General features: G+C 40.0%; 1 protein-coding gene across 1 annotated transcript in view; it reads right to left on the bottom strand.

Annotated features, from left to right (window-relative positions):
- The window catches only part of LOC126336666 (elongator complex protein 3), a 69,845-nt gene that overhangs the window by 30,832 nt on the left and 21,027 nt on the right, over positions 1–17,986 (bottom strand). Inside the window, exon 3 of the mRNA XM_050000613.1 lies at positions 1,432–1,635. Coding sequence (XP_049856570.1) covers positions 1,432–1,635 — 204 coding nt within the window. The remainder of the gene's footprint in view (positions 1–1,431; positions 1,636–17,986) is intronic.

Genomic DNA, 17,986 nt, shown 5'->3' with positions numbered 1-17,986 from the left:
TTTGTGTTAGTTATTACATTCCATAAATTTACGTCTACACCATTCTCCAAGAGACATTTAATGGTGTGTGGACGAAGGTACTCCCCCTACCATGTTCCAGATGTGAATAGTGGATGGAAAGAATGATTGTTGGTAAGCCCATGCAGTGGCTCTAATTTCTCAAATTTACTCATTGTGGTCACCACATAAGATGTATGTGGGAGGAAGTAATATGTTACGTCCTTAAGTGATGGTGGAATGTTATGACAGTGTGCGCAATGTTACTATGCAGCAACTTTAATTTATAACAGCATTATATAATTAGTGAGTCATGAAACTGAAGTAGCCTCCTCTTGATGAGATTTATGAATTGTGAATACCAATCAGTCATTTGATACAAGTTTCTACAAATTCAAGACTCTCCTCAGCACCATGTACCAAAATTGTCAAAGTCATTGGCAGAATCAGACTGCACAGATGTCTCACCATAGCCAGCTTATTGTGTTTTACCATCATACTTTCAATGTTAATGTTTCTGAAAGCATGTCTAAACAATCAGCCCACACCACTGGAACTTAAGTGCATCATGTCACAAATATGTACTTATGACACCATGTCCTGGCCTGGGAGTAGTTTACGTAAGTATACAAACTTAATGTATGTGACAGTACAGACACAGGCACAACTGCCACAGGAGTGATGTGAAACAGTCCTGTGGCCCAATAAAAGGTGAAATAGCACAGCCACCACCATCACACTCCATGCCACATTATATTTGGTGCTGCTGTTTCCATCCACATTTTGCATAAGAATCATGCACTGATTTATACATTACGGCCTCTCAATGATGGAATGAATGGACTATATGGCGGTTCAAATCTACTATTTGTTTGCATCTTGTATTGCATCTAAATAACGTTGTGAAATTATTTACTTCCTTGTTTATGATGACTCAGTCTCTCAGTTCTGTTAACAGTAGGCAAATGAACTGAGAACACGACACCCTTCTCATTTTAAAACAATTTTGCTAACCATAACACAAAATTTTCACTACAATGACTGGTTTCAAACATGTATGACCCTCCTCAAATCTGTGGAAAACCACGACCCACTTAATGTGTGATCTGAATTATCTGTGGGAGCCCCCTTCCCCACTCTTCCCCCCCCCCCTCCTCCCTTCCCCCACCTTACCACAGACAGAATGAATAGTTCCAAAAGCAAGGAGTATTTTTTATTCTTTCAGTGTCTCTATCAGTAGCACTAGGTGTTGCATCAAATGATGATGAGTACTGTCCAGTTTTCTGTCACTCTACAATTTTAAGGCTTAAACTTCAGGTCAAGAAAATTACCAAGATCACATATTTTTCTTAATTTCTTTCTCACTGAGCAATTATACATAATATTACTTAAAAAGGAAAATTATAGTGCAGACGTGAATTGTAACCTACTTACTTGTTCAACTCTGTGTCTTGTTTGTAAATATGGATTGTATCGTGCTCTTATGGCTCGCATGGATGTTGGTTCATATCCTGTGTAAGATTGTGTTGAATACTCAAAATCAGAGTCTGGACCTCCAGGACAATATACACATATGTTACCAGTCATATTGATGTGTGGACAGCGATGTGGTTTGCACATCACAGCAACCACTGCAATCTGCAACAGATTTTAGAGACAGTAAAGATAAAGTTGCATGTATTTCTCATCAAAATATAGAGAAAATATCATCATCGTCGTCATCGTCAGCAGCAGCAGCAGCAGCAGCAGCAGCAGCAGCAGCCGCCGCCTCAGCATCAGCATCAGCATCAGCATCAACAACAACAACAACAACAACAAAGAAAAAGGAAAGGTAACACACACCCATAACCGATTTGTGCACTGCTTTTATGCAGTATTCTCTTACTTCATCATGTTCTTGATAAAATAATCAAGCATAAAAATGTTTAAATTATGTGTTGGTGTCATCTCTATTAAATTTAAAGTAATATATACAATCACCTCAATATTTCATATTTTAATCTCATCAATTAGAAATTATAAACTGACATGGTATAATACAGTAGTTCAATTAAATATACCATTGTTATGGACTCTTAAGTTAATGTTACTTCTGTTACTTATTGCCACCAAAAGGTATGTTTTGATCAGCTGTTCCAGGTGATGATCATTGTGAGAGTGTTTCTGCAACTTATGAGGACTTACTACGAAACTCTTGTGTCTATTCCCTATACTGCTGTTTATTGGTTATTAAAAGACACTATCTCGAGCCAGAAGAACAAACAAATAACTCATCTATATTATACCTGCTGATGCCAGAGGCTCTATCACAACATTCAAAGTGTCTGTTTAAATAGTGTGTGCCTTTAGCTGTTCGACCCTCCACACATTAATTGTACACTGATGACTAGACCGCGGATTTTAGGTAAAAACCTATTTTGTTCCCGAGTTCCTATTTGCATAAAAATTTGTACTTATGCGTTTCATGACTATTTACACTTAATAGCGTTAATTCTACAGGACCAAAAAAAAGCGTATTTCGACGTTAGTGCCTGTTTTTGCCTATTTCGGCTTTAATATCCTAAAAAAAGCCTATTTCATCATTTGAGACAGTGGCTCCAAGTTTTTCCACACTATACGAGAGATGGAAAAAAATATTTTCTGCCCAGCATGCAGCAAGGTGGCTAGTTGATATGCACTCATGCTTCGTATTTGCCTAACACTTCGGTCTTTTTTAATTTTTTTATATCGCTATCCCTGTTAATACCAAATACTCTTTATAGGTGTTTTATTATCCATACGTAAAAAATAGCTCACCGATCTTTAGGTTAAAACCTATTTTTTTCCTAAGCTCCAATTTGCATATAAGTTGGTACTTATGCATTTCATGACTAACTAAACTGAATACCGTTAGTTCTATAGGACCTAAAATTGGGTATTTCGACGTTGACGCATAATTTTGCCTATTTCGGTATCAAAATCCTAAAAAGTACCTATTTCGTTAATGTAACATCGAGTTCTTGCGTTTTCAAAGATTAGAAAAAGGAAGTACACTTAGGGCTTTACGTCTTGTCGAAGGCAAAGGTCGTTAGAGACTGTTTACAACTCCTTTGCGTGTCTTACTACCAACAGCACTCGGCACGGTTGTATGGTCATCCATCCAAGTACGCGCCGAGCACGACAGTGCTTAACTTCGGTGAGCGAATGGGAACCAGTCAAAGATTTGAGTTACACATTAGAATCGAACGTGGGAGTACTAAATGTTATATCTGAAAATATTTCGTCCATAGGATTCCGGCCAGCTGTGTATTTTCGCAAAGAAACGGTTTCATAGGCCTTCAGCTGAGCACGGATTAAAAAATCACAATGTTAATCGTAGACGCTCTCTATAGCTAAATTACTGCCCTTCGCGCATTTTCTCGCTGCTTTCTACAGGCAGTCCTATCAAACTACTCTGTTTCGTGAAAGGTATTATACGTGAATTTTCCTGTGCAAAAAATAATTTGCCAGTAGTGAGATGTTTTCATCTGAAGCACCGGTAGATTCCATTCGCTTGTTCAAAAGGGGCGGCCATCTGTCAGGTGCCATACGTCCAGCAATGAGTACGGTACTTCCCCTACAGCTCCCATGCACCACAGTAAAGACTGGTCATCGTTCACTTCTTCCCAGCGAAAACAAATCAGTACATTGTGCAGCGACCGACGTGTTAGGTGTTACTGACGTTCTAAGTGACAAATAAATTCTAATTCAAAGTCTGCTCATATAAGGCAGTGGCTGCAAGATTTTCCGCATTATACAACAGGTGGAAAAATTATTTTCTGCCAAGCATGCAACAAGGAGGTTGGTCGATGTTTTTCTTAGACTACTTATTTTCCTGTCACTTAGGATTCTTTTTTATCGCTATCCTTTAGTAATATGAAATACTCTCTATATGTGATTCTAAACTGCAATTCCCTTTTCTCTCGTATTAGGTTTCGAGTGTTAAGAAATCTAACTTAACTCAGCATGCAGCTGGAATCGCACATAAAACTAAAAATGTTGAACGAAAGTCAAAATTGAAGCAAACTCTTTTAACCAATAAATCTGGTGAATCCTCCGGAAAAAAAAAAAGGTTCTGCAGCAATTTGTATCATGCGCTTGTGGCAGCAAACATCCCCTTTCGGAAACTAGAAAACCCTATTTTCAGAGGTTTTCTTGAGAAGTACTGTCATCAGTCTATTCCTGCAGAGTCAACTTTATGTAAGAATTATGTGGATTCAGCTTACAATGCTGCATTGCACAGAATCCGAGAAGATATTGGAGAATCTTGTATATGGATTCCTGTGGATGAAACTATTGACAGTCTTGGCCGTTACTTCGCAAACCTGATTATTGGCAAGCTAGATCCACATGCTCCATCCAGGGCTCTTTGATTTACTCAAAACAGCTTGCAAAAACTAACCAACAAACAATAGCACAGTTTGTGAACAATGGGCTTAAGGTGCTATACCCAAACGGATTGGATGAGAATAAGGTGCTTCTGGCCGTCACTGATGCTGCTGCATATATGATAGCAGCGTTTCAACTATTAAAAGTATCCTACCCATTGATGCTGCACGTAACATGTGTAGTGCATGGGATCAACTGCTTAGCAGAGCAAGTAAGGCTACAATTTCCTCAAGTAAATAAAGTAATATCTATGGTGAAGAAAGTTTTTGTTAAGGCACCATCAAGAATACAGGCATTCAAAGAACAGCTTCCAGATGTCCCACTGCCACCAGAGCCTGTTGTCACCCTCTGGACACGTGGCTGATAGCAGCAGGATACTATAGTATGCATCTCTCAGCTGTCCAGAAGGTGGTTGAAAATATACCGGAGGATGCTGCATCCGTAACTGCGGCAATGGAGTTACGCAAAGATTCTTCTTTAAAATGGGACCTATCTTACATTTGGGCAAGAATAATTTCACAATTAGAAGGCTCAGGGAGGCCTATCTACGACAATACACTTCTTTGCTTGAAGAAGTCAAAATGAAGTAGGTGAAGTAGGGGAAAAAGTATGGGCAAAAATGCAAACGGTTTTGCAGAAGAATACTGGCCTGAAGGAGATATGTGCAGCTGCTGACATACTTAGTGGAAAATCCAGCACTCCTAACTGCAGCATTTCTGTCCAATATGTGCCGAAAATGAAGTATGCTCCTTTCACATCTATTGATGTAGAACGTTCTTTTTCAGCGTATAAATTGATTCCGACTGACAAGCGCCACAATTTTTCCACTAGAAAAGATTTTGGTTATTTATTGCGAAGCCAACTACGGTCAGAATATGCAAAACCACGAATGTATTAATTGAACCATTGCCACAACTGTTTTACGGAGATCTTTATCTTGCAGGAACTCAAAAATATTTGGAGTTATGTTCAACATTAATGTTGTAGATTGCTGTGCTCTGTAACTGTGTAAATATTCATTCTCCTTGTTTTAATGACTAATAAGATGTTCATACTGTCAACACTGTGTATTTTAATTTATTTTTATTTTCTCTGCATCATTTTTATTAGAGCCTATTTTAGGTTTTATATAGTCTAAATGAACTACTGAAGGAGCCTATTTTAGGTGCCTAAAACACACTTTTTTATGACCTGTCCTTATTTTCCCCCTAAGGGAAGTCTTTCCGCTCCCGGAATTGGAATGACTCCTTTCCCTCTCCCTTAAAACCCACATCCTTTCGTCTTTCCCTCTCCTTCCTGAAGAAGCAACCATCGGTTGCGAAAGCTAGTAATTCTGTGTGTGTGTTTGTGTGTTTTGTTCATTGTGCCTGTCTGCCGGCGCTTTCCCGCTTGGTAAGTCTTGGAATCTTTGTTTTTAATATATTTTTCCCATGTGGAAGTTTCTTTCTATTTTATTTACATCTCCTTTACAACATTCAACTGACAACACAAGTACTGTCAACCAGTCATTTGCAACAGCATGAATTCTACAATTGTGTTGGAAAACCAGTACGGCAATTTTAAAGCAATATCGTCTTTAGCAATGAGGTGCATTTTTAATTAGACAGCTACATAACAAGCATAACTGTCAGAGTTTGTGTGATGAGAATCTTCACATAACAACTGAACAGCTGATGACTGCAGAATGAGCCACCATTTGGTGCAGGTTCTGGATGGGCAGAATGATTGATCTTATTTTTTTCAAGGATGTCACAGATATTGCAGTGATGGTGGATGGCATACATTACTGCAACATGATAAGAGAGTTTCTCTGGCCCAAACTAGAGGTGATGAATCAAAACCAAATGGTTCCAGCATGACGGCACCATCTGTCTTACCACACCTGCATCATTTGCATTGTTGTGAGAGAAATTTCAGATTCATGTCATCTAATGCCATGGGCAGTTGAATCGGCCACCAACATGAAACCATGTGACTATTTACTGAAGAGTTATGTGAAATAACATGTTAATGTAAACAAACTGAGACTGATTCCTGAGCTAACAGACCAAACTGAGCATGTCATTGAGGAAATCAAGCCAGAAATGTGCAAAAATGTGATTAAAATTTTGTAGAAGAGTAACGTTAGCAAAGTTGTGGTAGACATTTGTCCAATATTGTTTTTCATACATAACTGAATTGTGTACCGATAAATTTAAAATAAGAGTATTTAAACTTGTCAAGTAATTTCTGAAAAAATTAAACTTTGCATCTTTATTGGGATATACATTATAAATGTGGTGGTGGTGGTGGTGGTGGTGGTATTTGTTTTAAAATCTGCTGAAGCTGTTGATACAAGAACAAAGAGAAGACTAAAATAACAGTTCTGAATAGTGCAGTTGCTGATCACACACAGTCACACCACATCCATATTATAACCTGGGAGGGAAAAAAAAGTTTGTCAGGTGGGAAACAAACCTATGCATTTGCATTATATCTGTAACTCATGTTGATGACTTCCAAACTGTTCAATTATCCAAAAGAATGACAACTCATTCCATAGCATTTGTAGGTACAGAAGGCAGTCACCAATGTTTTAGACTTTTTTAGCTGTAGGGTACAAGCACAACATAGTTTCAAAAGCACTTGGGGGCTGGAAAAGACAAGGACTTTCACAGCATAAAAACAGATTATCAGCTCCTACACTCACAAAATGGCCAGTAATTCAGCATCAAACACTACAATTCTATTTGGTGAACAAATCTTAAGGATGCACTCAAGGCAAATCAACTATCTACAAGGTCCTCCACTTTATCCACATATGAATATTACCATACAGTTGCAGTGTTTATTTAAAATGTCTTGTTAAAAACATATTTAAGTGTAGCACTCACCAATACATCACGGGGAAGGGAAGAGGGGGGGGGGGGGGGGGGGAGGGGGGAATCTAGACCTCTGCAGTTGGCTTCAACCCTGTATTATGTTTTTATTTTGCTCAGATACCAAATGACCAAACTGCTCACAGGAATTTATCGTTCTCATGGCAGGGCAACCAATGATTTGGGACACCGATATTCCGGAACAGCAAACAACTTGTTTTGCTGACTGCCTGGTTAACATTGTGGAGTTGCTGCTGAATGGCAAGTAATGGTTCTCTAGTATCAGCATAAATGCTCTATATGGACCTGGTCCTGTATGAATCTGTGGTTGGCCTATACGTCTCATGGCAGAACGGTCTTGAGATATAGAACTCTCACTGATTTGTACAGCATGCAGTGATAATCTGGGATCGCAATGAAAATTTAACAGCTCCTCGCTTATCATACAAATCTAAACAACAAATAAAAATGTGTGTCAGGGCCAGGACTTCAACCCGGAAGTTGTCATTCTTTCCTATCTTGACAACTTCTTACAGATCAGCAAGTTAGGTATTTAACTTTTTCAGTGTTTTCTTGGTAGTGCTAGGACAGATAGGACGTGGGCATGCTGTATGTGGATAGAGGAGGAGCTGAATGCAGTTTGTGAACGGCTGAAATCACTTATGACTATGGTCTTATTTGACACTTCCCTTTGATGGGAATTTCAGTAATATTGGGCACTCTGGCAGCCTGCTTGTTGAAGTTTTTGTTATTTTGTCCTGTTATTCTGCAAATTATTGGTTGTCTTGGTCTTTCTGCAACTGACATATAGGCTGCAGGCATAGATAAGAGTAGTTCCATTACAAGTGTACTTGCAGGAAGATGCATTTATGCTTATGCTATGTTTTGCACCTGTATGGACTTCTCAGCTACAGTGACAGGCTTTTAATTATACTAAGGCGAGTGATATAGTGAATGCGAGTGGCTGTACAGTGGCTTCACCTCAACAAAAGGAATTTGCTTCACGACTTATCTCCCTAGCCTTGGTCTTCCTCTGTAACTTTTATCCCCCTCCCACTTCCCTGTATTACCAAGCTGATGATTCCTCAACGCCTCTCAGTGTGTTCTAACAAACCAAACACTTCTTTTACACACATTACGTCAAAGAGCTCTTTTCTCCCTTGTGTGATACAGTACATCTAGCTTTTTCCGCATTTCTTAGTAACATAATTCTTAAAATCTGTATATGTTTTTCTATTTAGGAGGCATACTCTCATGTTTTTAACCTTAACATGTAAAACCAGGCAGTCTATAGTGCAACTTGTAACATTACAGGACATATTGGGACATATTGAAGTATTCGATACTGTAGACTTTTAGGGGATGCCGATACAGATATGCAAAATGTAAAGGGAAACTTTAGTGATGTTTGAGTGTTGTACTGTGTCAATATTGGGGCGTTTTGTGCAGAAGGAACAAAAATAGAATTGATGTAGGTATATATTGGTGTTAGTAACCTATTTTCATTCAATTTTGTAATTATATTTCATTTTGTAAAAGAAAGACTCACTGTTTGCTGTAGCTCTGATTGATTGTATAAATTATCAGTTTTGAGCTAAATTATTTCGTATAATATGGACAAGATACTTTTAAAAACTCACCAGCTAAAGAGAAAGTCTGTAAATGAACGTTTAATGCACACTTCTGGAACTTTCTATGGAGAAATTCTATATTATGATCGCAAAAATACGAAAACTTGTGAAAACTGTTTCATAACCTAATTTCGAAAGACGATTTGTATCAAGAAATATTGCTAAAAAGATTTATTTACGTTTTGAAACACGATTTATATCATTTTACATATAAATAGTTGTTCTAAATCACTCAAGAAATATCCAGAATCAAATGTCAAGATATTTCTGGAAACATCGGTACAAATCTGGTGAAGGTTATCCAGAAGCTGGTAGAAAAATGTTATAAAATCTATTTGGAAATTATGCTTGTAAGAATTTATATGTACTGATCCTTTTACTTACTTTAACCTGTACTAAAATTCTGTAATGTCTAATTTAGTTTTAAGTCGTGAATTGCTATCGTATTGTAAACAAAACATTGTCAAAAACTCTCATTGTTTGGAAAGATATTAATACACCTAGGAGTTGTCAGTTGCCAGTCCGGATATGCAGTGCGGTTAGCTCTGAGAGTCGGTTGTTGAGTCTGTGAAGTCTGTCAGTTCTGTTTGTAAATAAACGTCTGTAATGAAGAATTACTTGTTGTCGTCAATATGAACTCAAGACCTTTTGCACGAAGCAGACACCTCCTAATGGAACGTTTTAATTTGGTGTTGAGGAGCTGAAATGTTATAAACTGTTATTCATTTATTTGTTCTGAAGATCCAATAACTGTTTCTTCCAGCCCAGTCAGTCAGGCTCCAGCTATCTGCTATACACCAGCAGATCAGCAAGTTAGGTATTTAACTTTTTCAGTGTTTTCTTGGTAGAGCTAGGACAGATAGAACGTGGGTATGCTGTATGTGGATAGAGGAGGAGCTAAATGCAGTTTGTGAACAGCTGAAATCACTTATGACTATGGTCTGCCATTTTCAGGCTGCTGCAGCCTGTTGCAGGATGTAGTGGTGGCAGAGATTATCTGAGATGTGGAACAGGCCTTGCCTGAGGCTATAAAAAGTGCGGTGTGCAGTTGTCTGCAAGTCGTGGTTCACACAGTCACCAATGAGCCTGTTACTTGGCTTCAGAGTCGACTGACCGGACTGGTGAAGGCTGCTTGCCTTATGCATATGGTGCAAGCAGAGCTTGCAATTTGCAGCATTCTTCCCATAGCAGATCGGGGTCCTCTGGTTTGGAGCCAAGTAGAGCATCTCAGCCAAAGGCTTTGTTGACTTGGTGACTGTCTTGGCTGGAGATTTCTGGACCTGCATTATCGGTTGGAGAGTTGTAGGGCTCCCCCTTGTAGGTCAGTGGTGCACAACACAGAGGAAACAGATACTCAGGTATCAGAGTATTTGTGGAGTGCACATGAGGCTTTTTTGGGTTAGGCAGCAGTTTGAGATACTTAGATGAACACTCATCAGGTGATACGCAGATAGCGAAATAATCCTGCATTCAGATTAAAGACACTTTGGCCATCAAAATTTTATCAATAAACTGACAAAGTATTTTGTAACAACTTGCTGAATTTATGCCCTCCAAGGTATTTTTCCATTCTCAAATTATTCTTGATAAACTTATTTTATTGGATAGATAAAAAATCTATTCAACAAGTGGCGGAAGAACATACACATAAAAGACTGATGATGTGACTGGCAAGCTTACGGACCCAGTGGCTCCTTCTTCAGGCAGAAGGGTTGAAGGGGAAGGAAGAAGGACTGGAGAGGTCTAGGAGAAGGGGCAGATTCTGGGAAGGTCACTCAGAACTGCGGGTCTGGGGAGACTTACCGTATGGGGTTATTACCGTATTGGATTATTACCGCATGGTAAGTCTCCCCTGACCCACAATTCTGGGTGACTTTCCCAAAATCTATCCCATTTCCTAGACCTTTCCAGTCCTTTCCCTTCACCATTCTTCCTTCCTCTTCAACCCTTCTGACTGAAGGAGCCACTGGCTCCAAAAGCTTGCCAATCACAACAGTCTTTTATGTGTTTGTTCTGCTGCCACTTGGTAAGTAGATTTTTTTATCTATCCAATTAAATAATTTTATCAAATTATTCTTGGAGTCAAGAAGTGTCTGAAACCCAAAGTAGAGAGCTCTGAAATATTTAGCGACTCATGGTATGTATTTCACAAAGACACCACAGCAGGTAGTGTGTTCGACATAAACGATGGCGCTAATAAGGTCAATTCTGAATGTGACTAAAGTTATCAGCCTGCGTGTAACAGATCGAGGTAAAAAAAAGTTAATTATTGGATTTTTTTTTATTACCTGCCACCTGCCACCTGATTCCGCCACGACAGTTTCAGAATCATTCAAAGAAAGTCTATCCTTATCAGCACGGAAATACCCAGATCATGCAACATTAGTTGGAGGTGATTTTAACCTACCGAATATAGACAGGTGTGCCTGTGGATTCACTGCAGTGGGTACAGACAGGCAGTTTCGCAAAGTACCTTTGACCACTTTTTTTTTTTTTTTTTTTTCCCAGCAGCAGGTTCAACAGTACACGCAATGGTAATATGGCTCAAAGACTTCTAAAAGAGCAGAACACAGTATGTTGTTCTCGACAGTGAGTGCCCATCAGGAGTACTCATGGGAAGTGCAATAAACCCCTATTATTTTCCATAAAAATAAATGAACTGACAAACAGGATGAGCAGCAATCTGTGGCCGTTTACTGATGATACTGTGGTGTACAGAAAGGTGTCTGTTGAGTGACTGTAGGAGAATACAAGATGACTGGGACAAAAGTTTCAGTTGTGGTGATGAATGGCAGCTAGCTCTAAATGTAGAAAAATATAAGTTAATGCAGGTGAGTGGGAAAAACAGTCACATAATGTATGAATACAGCACTGGTACTGTGCTACTTGACACAGCCAGGTTGATTAAATATCTAGGGTAGACACAGTAGAAAGATATGAAACAGAATGATCATGTAAGAATTCTAATGGGAAAGGCTGGTTGACTTCATTTGTTGGCAGAGTTTTAGGAAGGTGGTTCATCTGTAAAGGAGACTGTATACAAAGCAAAAGTCCAACCCATTCTTGAGTACTGCTTGAGAGTTTGGAAAGCAATTCAGAGGCAGGCTGCTACATTTGTTACTGGTAGGTTCAATCAACATGCAAATATTTGGAGATGCTTCAGGAACACAAATGAGGATACCTGGAAGTAAGGCAACATTCTTTTCATGAAACCCTGTTGAGAAAATTTACAGAACATGCATCTGAAGCTGACTTGTGGACCACAAACACAAGATAAGAGAAATTAGAACTTGTACAGGGGCATAAAGACAGTTGTTTTTATCTTGCTTTACTTGTGAGTGGAACAGGAAAGGAAATGATTAAAAGTGGTACCACATGCCCTTCACCACACACCAGACTGTGGCTTGCATAGTATTTAAGTATGTGTAGATGTATCTCTTCATTAATTATTTGATCCAACCACCTAATCTTCAGCATTATTTTGTAGACCATGTGACAAGTCTCTACTCGTCTCTTGTATGAATTGTTTATTGTGCACATTTCACTTCCATACAAGTCTACACACCAGATAAATGCTTTTAGAAAATACTTCCTAACAGTCCAATTACCAGTATATCCAATGCTCACAAATTTCTCTCTTTCAGAAATGCATTTTTTGCTATTTTTTGCATTTACACCGTTTTTACTCCAGTCAGTGTAGCAACCTCCCCACCCAAATATTAAAAAAATCTACAACTTTAGTGTTTCATTTTTTAACCTAATTCTCTCAGCAGCACCCAATTTAATTTGACTTCATATCTTTAACCTTGTTTTTACTTTCATCTTATGGCCTCTTTTCAAGACACTATCCATTTCATTCAGTTGAATCTTACATAGCCTTTGCCATCTCTGACAGAATTATGATGTCATCTGCGAACTTTTTACACTACTGGCCATTAAAATTGTTACACCACGAATATGACGTGATACAAATGCGAAATTTAACCGACAGGAAGAAGATGCTGTGATATGCCAATGATTAGCTGTTCAGAGCATTCACACAAGGTTGGCACCAGTGGCGACACCTACAACATGCTGACATGAGGAAAGTTTCCAACCGATTTCTCATACGCAAACAGCAGTTGACCGGCGTTGCCTGGTGAAATGTCGTCGTGATGCCTCGTGTAAGGAGGAGAAACGTGTACCATCACGTTTCCGACTTTGATAAAGGTCGGATTGTAGCCTATCGCGCTTGCGATTCATCATATTCCGATATTGTTGCTTGCGTTGGTCGAGACCCAATGACTGTTAGCAGAATATGGAATCGGTGGTTTGAGGAGAGTAATATGGAACGCTGTGCTGGATCCCAACGGACTCGCATCGCTAGCAGTCCAAATGACAGGCATCGTATCCGCATGGCTGTAACGGATCGTGCAGCCACGTCTCTATCTCTGAGTCAACGGATGGGGACGTTTGCAAGACAACAACCATCTGCACGAACAGTTCGATGACATTTGCAGCAGCATGGACTATCAGCTCGAAGACTGTGGCTGCAGTTGCCCTTGCCACTGCATCACAGACAGGAGAGCCTGCGAAGGTGTATTCAACGACAAATGTGGGTGCACGAATGGCAAAACTTCATTTTTTCGGATGAATCCAGGTTTTGTTCACAGCATCATGATGGTCGCATCCGTGTTTGGTGACATCGCGGTAAATGCACATTGGAAGCACGTTTTCGTCATCGCCATACTGGCATATCACCCGGTGTGAGGGTATGGGGTGCCATTGGTTACATGTCTCTGTCACCTCTTGTTCGCATTGACGGCACTTTGAACAGTAGACGTTACATTTCAGATGTGTTATGACCCATGGCTCTACCCTTCATTCGATCCCTGCGAAACCCTCATTTCAGCAGGATAATGCATGACCGCATGTTGCAGGTCCTGTACGGGCCTTTCTGGATACAGAAAATGTTTGATTGCTGCCCTGGCCAGCACATTCTCTAGATCTCTCACCAATTGGAAACGTCTAGTCAATGGTGGCCGAGCAACTAGCTCGTCACAATACGCCAGTCACTACTCTTGATGAACTGTGGTACCGTGTTGGAGCTGCATGGGCAGCTGTACCTGCACACGCCATCCAAGCTCTGTTTGACTCAATGCACAGGCGTATCAAGGCTGTTATTACGGCCAGAGGTGGTTGTCCTGTGTACTGATTTCTCAGTATCTATGCACCCAAATTGCGTGAAAATGTAATCACATGTCATTTCTAGTATATTTGTCCAATGAATAGCCGTTTATCATCTGCATTTCTTCTTGGTGTAGCAATTTTAATGGCCAGTAATGTAGTTTTTATCTCTCCTCTGCGAACTTTAATTCCTTTTTGAAATTTCTCCTTGGTTTCCTTTACTGCTTGCTGCACATACAGAATGAATAATAGGGACGATAGGATGCAACCCTGGCCTTACTCCCTTCTCAATTATTGCCTACCTTTCATGTTCCTTAAGTCTTGTAAGTGCACTCTGGTTTCTGTGCAAGTTGTGACAGCTCTGCCAATGCTATAAATGTGGGTTTGTGTTTCTACTAACTCTGACCTAAGATAACTCACAGAGACAGTATTGCTTTGTATGTTCTTACATTTCTCCAGAACATAAACAGATCTTCCTCTAGGCTTACTTCTGTAAATCCTTCCACCCACTTGTACATAATTCATGTCTGGATTTTGCAATCATGACTTATTAATCTCAACAAAATTAAAAAACCATCAAAGACGCACAAAAATTTGTTTTTATTTAAAAGGCAAGCTGTTTAAGACCTTGGTCCATTATTATGCTAGCCACGTAAGTCCTAGCATAACACCATAATGTTTGTGCACTGGCCACATTGTTTGTATGAGTAGCTAAGTGCAAGGTACTATTTGCATACAACAGTCCAGTGCTGTATGTGTATAAACATTATGGTGTTATCATAGGACTTATGTGGATAGCTTGTTAAAGGACTAAGGCCCGAAACTAGTCACCATTTACATAAAAACAAACTTCTGTGAAACTTGCATAGTTTTGTAATTTCATTGAACCATAGTAAGCTGCCACCTATTGTGATTCACCATACTGGACATGAGTAAATTTATTAATCTGATGGTTCAATAATACTCACCCATGTCACCACCTGCCTATTTACTTCAGTACATCTGTATACTTTGTTATAGGGATTATTAAAATCTTCATGAAATCTGAAGGTATTTTGTCTGTCTGATATAGCCTAAATACCAATGGAACAATTTTGTTATGGTTTGCTCTCGCAAGGAATTGCCATCATCTCCAGGTGATTGTTTAGACCAAGGTCTTTCAGTGCTCCGACAGATTCTTTCCACAATATCACATCCCGTATGCCAATCACCCACTTCCACTTTTTAACTTTTATTTGTGAGGTAAAATGAAACATAAGAGCTACAAGGAAACACCGACAACTCCCAAAGATGCAAAATACCAACACATCACACAACTGTGCTGCAGCATATCCAGATGAAATTCACTGTGGCATATTGTCCGTCTCAAATTGCTTCATAGTATGTATCAGTGCAGAAAGTCAACAATTTGAGCACTTGATATAACAGTCATAAGAATGAACACACAAACCACACCTGTGTTACTTATCTGCTTACACTTGGTACAATAGGGCAGCCATTTTTTGACACTCTTAACAGAGAGAGAGTGGCTGTGGTTCTAATATCTTATAGCTATTTCATCAAGTTTCACACAGTTTGACATTGTAGCCTTCTTTGAAACCTCTTATCAATGCCACAGAAAAAGACATATAGTTCCATTAAAAAGAAAAAGGCAGCCCCATACATCAACTGCTACAAATGTTAAAAATTACCTGTGTATGTCAGAAAATGTACTGTACCATCTGCTACAGCTCAGCGAATGCCATGCCTGTTATATTTAGTTGCTCTTGATATATTTTGAGTGTCTGTGGTAGCTGCCTCTCTCTGTAAGAGGATAGGTCACTACTTACTTTGCTGAACAATCTACCCAAGCATTCAACTGAAATAATTCATTGAAACCATGTACAACAAGGTGACCAAAAAATAATGGAGAAACACACACACACACACACACACACACACACACACACACACACACACACACACACACCTTCCACTACAATGTGCTAGCTCATCAAAGGATTTCTTCTGAAGGCTAGCTAAGTTTTCATTCTCTTTTGCATGTGCCTCATGACAACTCAATGCTTCTGTTCTTCGGGGACTGGTTTCCTTTACTCCTACTCATTCTGGCAGAACTTATCTTACTTCTTTTAAGGTGGCTATAAGAATTTGTTCATTTTTCAACATAATCATAATTTGTTTTGGCCCTTGTGATCATCTTCAGATGCTACAATAGCTAAAAATAAAATGCTTAAAACAAGTAAAAATATTTTCGCTAAATCTACTAGTGAGCAAATTTTGACTTGTTTTAAGGTATTTACATAGGCTTTATATTTTTTCCTATTGCAGCATCTGAAAACGGCCATTATGGGTCGATTGTGGTATAAGAAGTGATTGTATCAAAAATAAACAAAAGTTTATAATAAGTTGATCACAGTCTCCTTAAACAGACTATTTGTTTTTGTGAAAAATAAGGTGACTAAGTGGTGATCTCAATTCTGACTCTGCTGAACATCAGTCCCATCCATGACTTGGCCTGTAGTGCTTCCATACTTTGTAGGAATAAACACAGACTAGAGGGAAACATTCCAAATGGGAAAAATATATCTAAAAACAAAGATGATGTAACTTACCAAACGAAAGCATTGGTATGTTGATAGATACACAAGTAAACACAAACACACACGAAATTCAAGGTTTTGCAACCCACGGTTGCTTCATCAGGAAAAGGGGAGGGGAGGGAAAGATGAAAGGTGGTGGTGGTGGTGGTGGTGGTGGTTAGTGTTTAACGTCCCGTCGACAACGAGGTCATTAGAGACGGAGCGCAAGCTAGGGTTAGGGAAGGAGTGAGAAGGAAATCGGCCGCGCCCTTTCAAAGGAAAAAGACGAAAGGATGTGGGTTTTAAGGGAGAGGGTAAGGAGTCATTCCAATCCCAGGAGCGGAAAGACTTACCTTAGGGGGGAAAAAGGACAGGTGTACACTCGCACACACATCCATCTGCACATACACAGACACAAGAAGACATTTGTAAAGGCAAAGAGTCTGGGCAGAGATGACAGTCGAGGTGGAAGTACAGAGGCAAAGATGTTGTTGAATGACAGGTGAGGTATGAGCGGCAGCAACTTGAAATTAGCGGAGGTTGAGGCCTGGTGGGTAACGGGAAGAGAGGATATACTGAAGGGCAAGTTCCGATCTCCGGAGTTCTGATAGGTTGGTGTTAGTGGGAACCGGGACGGTGTAACACTGTGCCAAGATGCGCTGGCCGTGCACTAAGGCATGTTTAGCCACAGGGTGATCCTCATTACCAACAAACACTGTCTGCCTGTGTCCATTCATGTGAATGGACAGTTCGTTGCTGGTCATTCCCACACAGAAAGCTTCACAGTTAAGGCAGGTCAAGTGGTAAATCACCTGAGTGCTTTCACATGTGGCTCTGCCTTTGATCGTGTACACCTTCCAGGTTACAGGACTGGAGTACTTGGTGGTGGGAGGGTGCATGGGACAGGTTTTACACCGGGGGCAGTTACAAGGGCAGGAGCCAGAGGGTAGGGAAGGTGGTTTGGGGATTTCATAGGGATGAACCAAGAGGTTACGAAGGTCAGGTGGAGAGCAGAAAGACACACTTGGTGGAGGGGGGAGGATTTCATGAAGGATGGATCTCATTTCAGGGCAGGATATGAGGAAGTCGTATCCCTGCTGGTGAGCCACATTCAGAGTCTGATCCAGTCCCGGAAAGTATCCTGTCACAAGTGGGGCACTTTTGGGGTGGTTCTGTGGGAGGTTCTGGGTTTGAGGGGATGAGGAAGTGGCTCTGGTTATTTGCTTCTGTACCAGGTCGGGAGGAAAGTTGCGAGATGCGAAAGCTGTTTTCAGGTTGTTGGTGTAATGGTCGAGGGATTCAGGACTGGAGCAGATTCGTTTGCCATGAAGACCTAGGCTGTAGGGAA

Source organism: Schistocerca gregaria, chromosome 2 (genome assembly GCF_023897955.1).
Source record: "Schistocerca gregaria isolate iqSchGreg1 chromosome 2, iqSchGreg1.2, whole genome shotgun sequence".
NCBI classification, from domain to species: Eukaryota; Metazoa; Arthropoda; class Insecta; order Orthoptera; family Acrididae; genus Schistocerca; species Schistocerca gregaria.
Note: the sequence above shows the minus strand (reverse complement) of the source record. Positions and strands in the feature narration are given on the sequence as shown.